This window comes from Centruroides sculpturatus, unplaced genomic scaffold (genome assembly GCF_000671375.1).
Source record: "Centruroides sculpturatus isolate CEXI.00-Female unplaced genomic scaffold, Cexi_2.0 scaffold197, whole genome shotgun sequence".
Taxonomy (NCBI): domain Eukaryota; kingdom Metazoa; phylum Arthropoda; class Arachnida; order Scorpiones; family Buthidae; genus Centruroides; species Centruroides sculpturatus.
Window position 1 is genome coordinate 185,387 of NW_019384591.1, and position 7,615 is coordinate 193,001.

Consider the following 7,615-nt stretch of genomic DNA (forward strand, 5'->3'; position numbering starts at 1 on the left):
AGAAAATTTGGAGGTATAAATCTTGAGAAATCAATACCCAGAGCAGTCACCTCTGGCAGCAATAACAGCACTTATCCGCCTGGACGTGAGGTTGAACAGGGATTGGATAGCATGTATGGGTACAGCAGTTCATGCAGCTTCAGCACTATGCCACAGGTCATCAAACGTGGTGACTGGCGAGTGGTGGCGTGCCAGTTGCTCGTAAACCTTGGACCAGACATTTTCAATTGGTGAGAAATCAGGAGGACGTGCTGGCCAAGGGACAGACGAACATGTTCTGTATCAAAAAAGGTCAGGACAATCAGGAACATGTGGTCGTGCATTGTCTTGCTGAAACGTAGCGTTACAGAGGCCTTGAAGATAGGGTAGAGCCACAGGCTTTAATACATCAGAAATCTAACGGCTGCTGTTCAAAGGGCTGGAAACGCGAACAAGAGGTGATCGAGACGTGTATCTAATAGTACCCCATCACTCCAGGTGATGGCCAGTACGAAGATGTCGAATGCATGCTGGCAATGTCAGTTCTCCACAATGCCGTCAAACACGGATTCGTCCATCATGTTGCTCTAAACAGAACCGGGATTCGTCTGAAAAGACGATGTGACGCCATTCCTGCGTCCAGGTTTGTCATTGATCACACTATTGGAGAAGCTCCTACCTGTGATGCAGCATCAAGGATAGCCGAAGCCATGGTCGCCGTGCTGACAGTCCCTACTGCTGCAAACGTCTTCGAACTGTTCGTGCAGACACTTGTTGTCTTGCAAACGTCCCATTTCTTGACTAAGGATTCGTGACGTGGCTGTATGATCCGTTAAGGCTATGCGGATAAGATGTCTGTCTTTTCGGCTATTAGTGATAAGGTCAGCTGAAATTCTGCACGGCGTTCTGTATGACTGTCCTGAATCCATTGATTCCATATTCTCCTTACAGTCATGGGATTACGACCAACGCGAGCAGCAATACTGCAGTCCGATAAATCCTGGTAGGCTACAATTCGACCTCGATCAAAATCAGACACGTGCTGGTAGGCATTTCTCCTTCTTACACGACGCATAACAGCAACGTTCTTACCAGAAAACAGCGTTGAAATGCAACATTTGTATAAGAAACCTGCTGTTCAATCTCTTCTTTTATACACATTGTAGGTGTCACTAGCACTGCCTGCTTTGCATGAATGCGTTGAAAACCTAGTCTCTTGCGAATCACAGCATGTTCTATCTGTCTTGCAAATTTAACGTATGTGGCGTGTTACCTTCCTGGTATAACAATTTTAATGGCAAGTAGTGTATATAAACGAAATATAGAGTTTTGTAGATTGGTTTATTGAATAGTGACCACTGCAGGAAATAGACGGCTTAACAAAAGAAATTCAATAGAGTGGTCCTAAATATTTTTCTGTAAATAAATTCAAGTTGACATCATAGACTTAAAAAAACAACCATTGATAAAGATTTTTCTTAATAAAATATATTTTCTCTTTGTTTATTAACGGGTGAATTTATACTGGAAAACTAACATTATAAATTTTTCNAATCTTGTCAGTTGTATATACAAAAGGTAAATTGTTTACAAAATGAGTCTTTGTTTATTATCTGATAAATGTATACTTTATCGTCAATTGTTCACGATTGCAGATGTCTTTTGTGTAAAATCCAAGTCGGATGTATGTAAGCTAATAAATGTTTTCGGTAATCTTATCTCGCCTTTTGGTTCGTTCACTGTTACAAAAAATTACCACATAGAGTCTCTCGAGTCTCCGTAGATATAACGAACAGAAATAAATTACACACAATAAATTGTAGCTATGCGTCGATTCTGCGCGACACGTCCGAACATTAAGCTGAACAATAGTGTGGGGGGGAGTGAATAATCAAGAGTTGCGTGGCGCTGAAACAAAAGACGAATCGACGAGATTTGAAAATCGCGTAACTCCGGGTTCGCGTAAGTCAGGGTAGCGTAAGTCGGGGTATGACTGTAATCTATAATTTAGTTAACACCAAATTCTAATTATAAAACAAATTGTTAAACATACTTACTTAAATTTAGCTTTGCATAATAATTACAGAAACATGTGAAATGATTAGAATTGATGGCTTATCTTGGTCAGAATATTGTGAAAGTATTGGGGCAGACTGTGTACAAGGTTACTACAATGCCACTTGCAGATGCCACAATGGATCTAAATTCGAGAATGATTCTTGTAGAGGTGAGTCAAAGGAATTTATTGTAACATTTTAATAGAATTGCCACGAAAATAAGTATGTACTTAAAAATTCACAAGAAATTTTAAAAAATGGACAACACATAACGGTCTTACCGTGGAGTCGACCTTTATTTGCAGGATTTCAACTGTTTATGAGAATGTTTATGAGGTGTGAAAAATCGAGGAAATGTCTAAATATTTTTCAATATTCTATTTTAACATTTTTTGTGAATTTTTATGTATACGTGTAATCTTTTATATGTTTGTCGGGATAAATATCACTTTAAAAGCATCAAGTTAACATTTGTAATCCAGTTGAAATAAACCAATTTATTATAAGAACAAAAGTTTTCATCTGTTTTTAACAACAATATTTAAATATAATATAAGTATTATATATAGAACTTATTGATATTTTATTTTTTGAATTTTTTCTATGTAACTTTTCATAACTTAAAGATAACCGGTTGTTAAAGACAGATGAAACATTTGTTCCTATAATAAATTGGTTCAGTTTAACTGTATTACAGGTGTTAGTTAATGCTTTTAATGAAATGCCATCCAGTTTTGCAGTATTTGTTAAAAATGTTGTTAAAAATTACCTTAATCTTCCAAATTTATTTCTGTAAAAAAAACAATAGTGATAACATGCGAATTGATTATGTCATCATTAATGTGATTTCTAAACTTTTTTGATTCTCGGCGCTTTTACTGAATTCAGTAAAAGCGTCCAATTCTAAGAAGTAGAATTTGCGAAGTTGCTAAATAGCAAATATTTTTTAAATTAAAGAATTAGGACGTTAAGTAAAAAGTAAATAAAACAAATTCAATTAGGCTAATTATAATTAGTGAAATGGATGAGACTGTTGATTAGTGCACATTTTCTGAAACCTTGGAATCAAACTAGACACATCCACCCTCATTTCCTTCTTCACACTGATTTTCGTGCGATGCATAGTTTTTATAACAGCGACAAACACGGCTTCGCACAAATTAGAAGTCGCAAAAGGAATTAAGATTCTCTGAGCTTTATCACTCAGAAGCGATATTCATCTTTTACTGATATCTAAAGTTCAGTTAATTCCATGCTACTAAATTTCGTTTTCGACGTATTGTTACAAGACAACTCAATAAAGTTTTCTTTTTCTGCAGAAGTAAATTCAGACGGAGCACTGGCATTAAATGGATTTTGAATCGATGCAAATTTATCGATGTTATCATTTCAAAATATTTCTCAAACCAGGTGAATAGGATGTGATAAATGTTCTTCAAAAGTAGAGTTCATACCTCGAGAAAATCAACTCCATTGGAAGTCAAACGCTGTTGCACCAAGGGGAAACATTCTTTCCAACGTCTTCATTTATTTTTTTTCCATAGTTTTGATATTTTTTATAAAAGCTGAAATTTTCTGAATCGACTTTAAAAGATACATGTTGCTTCCCTGCAGGGAGAGAGTCGGAGAATTCAGCTTTTCAAAAATATCACATAAGTATGCTAGTTTTACCGAAATATCTTCAATCACAAAATTTTCGGCATACTTGTGGTCTTTCTTTTTAAGAATAATATAAATTTTCTTTTTGCAGTTCAAACATACAAGATAAATATTACCTCGAGAGAGCGATGGCTCTCTTGTGGTAATGTTTTGATCTTTCTCGAAGTGCTGTAGAACAACAAAAACGTGTGCTCGGATCCCACATCCTCACATAGTTTATTGAAAAATCTTGCATTCAATGGCCGTTTTTTATAAAATTTACTACATTTACTACATATTCTGGTTCAATGCAGGACTATTTTGATGAGAGTGCTTTCTTGTGAATAACGCAATGGGTGCACAGCGCATCTAGGTTTTTGCTTTGAAAAAATGCTTGCGATCCTCATTACATCTGGATATAGAACGAGTACTATTAGTAAAGATAACAATGCATTTGGTCCACTACAAATTATTTTCGGATATAAAAATATCAAGGATCTCAAACAAGTCGTGAGGCTTAGCATCAGTGGTGATACTTTTACAGAAGATAAAGTCTTTTACAATGTTATTATTATTTATAAACCGTACACAGCAAATCAAGTGAACATCATTATTATTATCTGTATCTTGATCCAGCTGCAATCCAAATAGCTTCCCTTCTGTTTTTTCAATAACTGAACATTGGAGGTCCTTCTCTATATGCTGTATTCTGCGACTGATAATGTTATTGGACAATGGCACTTTTGAAAGTTGCTTCTCAGCCGACTCACCGATCATAATGTTTACCATATTTTCAGTAGCTGGTAGAATGAGTTTTTCTGCGGTAGTATGTGGCTTTTTACATTTGGCGATTCTATGTGGTTTCATTACTGAGTTTATGATTTGCGTCACGTGTGCTAGATATCGCATCTTATCACATTGAATTTAAAGTGGAAGTGAAATTATGAAAATTTTATAGTATTTCGCGACGCCCCTGTGAGGAAGCCGCGGCGCAGACTTTGAGAACCGATGGATTATGGTATAATATTTATTGTCTGTAATGGTCTGGGGATAATTATCTTTCGATTTTATTTTAAAAAAGTTTGCTTGGCGTTTAAATTTATGCAGTTTATGTATATTATGTTTTTGAATATTTTTTCCAAATGAATTAATTTTTGAGATTTATAAAATAAATATTTGTGTTTANAAAATTAATTCCTTGTCTTATTTTCCGTTTATTTTACATGACTTTTAAAACAAAAATGTCTCCATAAGACGTTACGAAGAGTGTATTGTGATGTTACTAAATTCTGTTTATGTACAAACTGCAGTTTGGTAATTAAATGTTTTTTGCATTTTTACACTGCAATTTTAACACTACTAATGCCAAATTTATTTTACGCATTTGAAACCTGAAGAAATTTTTTAACTGAACTCTTGATTAAAACAGACTTGGTTTAAATACTAAGCATCAATTCATAAAGCTAATTGGCCTGCAATTTAAAAAATTGTAGACCTATAAATTCCCACTTTCGGACGTCTGTTTGATTGTCTGTTTGTCTCTACATAATTTTCAGAACGGAATTATATAGAGGGCCGGTACGACTCTTTTTTGAAGGAAAAGTATGACATATAAAAGCATAATACTACCGTTTGAGGTAAAAAGTACCGTTTGAAGTATTTTAAATCAAATAAATTAAAATTATGATTAAAAATTGCAGCCCGGCATTGTCACCATATCACAATAAATAATTGCTCGTTATACTCATATATTTTTATAAGATTTTCTTTCGATAACCCTTCTTTCATTCAGAAGTCATTCAGCTATTCCTAATTATATATTATTTATAAAAATGCATTTAAGATGCGGATGAGCTGATAGTCTGACACTAACATAAACAAAACGGGCGGAAACCATTAGTAATTAATTACGCTTTATTTATAACGAATAAAATTTGAAATTAAAACAAAACCATTGTGTATGCACAATGTAAATATTATACTTAAAATAATAATAATAAATGAAAAGACAGAAATAATCCTTTCGAACAATTCTGTGCATGTCTTAAATAATGACTCAAGTCTTCGGCATTATTGGCCACTGCACATCAGCGAAAAATTTGTGATTTTCGATTTTTCTTTCTGTCAGACGTTCTTCGGGATTCTGAAATGGTCAAATATAATGATAGTTAATAAGAATTGTTCCAACTTCTAGACTCAATTATCATACTTTCGTCTTTGTATACTAATATCAGAGAACTTATAATGAAGCAAACAAGTGAGGCGTGATACGTCGATGACTTTTTATATGTCTTACCAATAATTAAAATGTAATTAACTCAGTTACTGAAAACCAGAATTCAATGCGCGATTAACGTAATGAACTAATAGAGAAGTGATTCAGTAAAAAATTTTAAAATGCTTTAAAAAGTTCACATTAACCTTAAAACGTGTAAGATTGTATGCCTAAAGTTAATATAAAACGTGCAATATATCAAAATAAAACAGCAAGGCATATAAGAAATATTCAAAAAAGTTTTTTCTCGTGAAATGTATAGTAAAAAAATCAGAAAATTAATTACATAAAATGCATTATAAACTTACTTTCTGTAACAAATCCTGGATTATTTCTTTGGCATCCTGCGGTAGTTCAAAAGAATACGTCAACTCCACTTCTTCAGCAACTGCAGTGACATTTTTATATTAATCATCGTTTCTATTTTTTGTTAACCACTTCTAAATTGATTCTTACTTTTGATTTGTTCCGTTATCGGCAATGTCTGGAAATCTTCCAAGGACATAAGTGTTTCCAGATAAACGTCCATTGGAGTTTTGCCAACCAAAATCTGGTATAATACAACTCCAAACGCCCACCAATCGCAGTAAGCGTCTGTAAGCCATACATTGATTTCACCAATAAAAAAAAGAAATAAAAAATTCATTGAATGTAAGTAACATTTCTTACCGTATTCTGTCTGTTGAAGAATTTCTGGGCATAAATAGAACAGAGTGCCGCAGAAGTCTGTTGGACTGCGTTCGGACTGAAAAATATAAAATTATAAGAAAACTACAATTGAAGAACAGTAAGAGGCGTACAGTACTTACTGTGCACAGACCAAAGTCAATCAAATATGCTCCATTTTTTTTATCTATTAAGATGTTGTTTGAGCTTATATCTCTGAGAATAATTTCNTTGTGTTTAATGGAAAAGACAATGATTTCCAGATTTTATATAGAAAGAAAAGGAAGCAGTGTAAAAGATTAAGAATACAATTTAAAGATAAAATTTAGTATAGTATTTAGAGGAATCGGCATAAATTTACTACCAGTCTTTTTATTATTATAGTGAAGACTGTGAAAGGTAAGTTTTAACCAAAATGTAGGTAGCAAATGTAATTTTCAGTATATTTTATTGTTGATACTTTGAATGCCGTTGCACATGCTCTAACTAATTGAACAATTTATCCTGATGTTATAAGTATTACGATTATAATTATTATGGTAAAAGTGAATATTTTAGTTAAATTCCACTTTAAAATATTTATTTTCTGTGAATACATATCAGCTATTATTTTAATAAACTATTTTTTCAAATATACTTTTTGACTAATTCTTTACTGTATCAATTTCTTAATTCTGCTTTCTGTATTTTTAGAAGTATTTCTGTAATTACAGTCTTCATCTAGTTGTAAAAATTATTGCAAATTTTAATAATAATATAATTACGGAAGTATATAAAATTTAATGTAACTGGGGAATATTTACAGAAACTTGCGAAGTGATCAGAGATGACGGAATATCTTGGTGGGAATATTGTGCAAGTCTTAATGCAAGTTGCCTAATAACAGATGAATTTGCCACTTGTGTATGCCCGTATGGATTTACATTCTTAAATGGTTCTTGTATAAGTAAAAAAAGTGAGTTTAAGTTGTATAAAAATAATTTTTCGATTTTTTAAAACG

General features: G+C 33.1%; 1 protein-coding gene, 1 long non-coding RNA gene and 1 pseudogene across 2 annotated transcripts in view; 1 reads left to right on the plus strand and 2 right to left on the minus strand.

The window, feature by feature from the left end:
* Positions 1-468: 468 nt before the first annotated feature.
* On the minus strand, positions 469-1,054 carry LOC111624761 (annotated as a pseudogene).
* A 1,012-nt stretch (positions 1,055-2,066) lies between these two features.
* Positions 2,067-7,615, plus strand: part of LOC111624753 (neurogenic locus notch homolog protein 1-like) — a 19,703-nt gene continuing 14,154 nt past the window's right edge. Inside the window, exons 1-2 of the mRNA XM_023367692.1 lie at positions 2,067-2,206; positions 7,421-7,570. Of these exons, the coding sequence (XP_023223460.1) occupies positions 2,077-2,206; positions 7,421-7,570 (280 nt within the window). The 5' untranslated portion in view covers positions 2,067-2,076. The remainder of the gene's footprint in view (positions 2,207-7,420; positions 7,571-7,615) is intronic.
* On the minus strand, positions 6,273-6,830 carry LOC111624755. Its single transcript, XR_002756634.1, has 3 exons — positions 6,759-6,830; positions 6,406-6,694; positions 6,273-6,337 (listed from the first exon to the last, which is right to left on the minus strand). It is a non-coding gene; the product is annotated as an uncharacterized LOC111624755 (long non-coding RNA).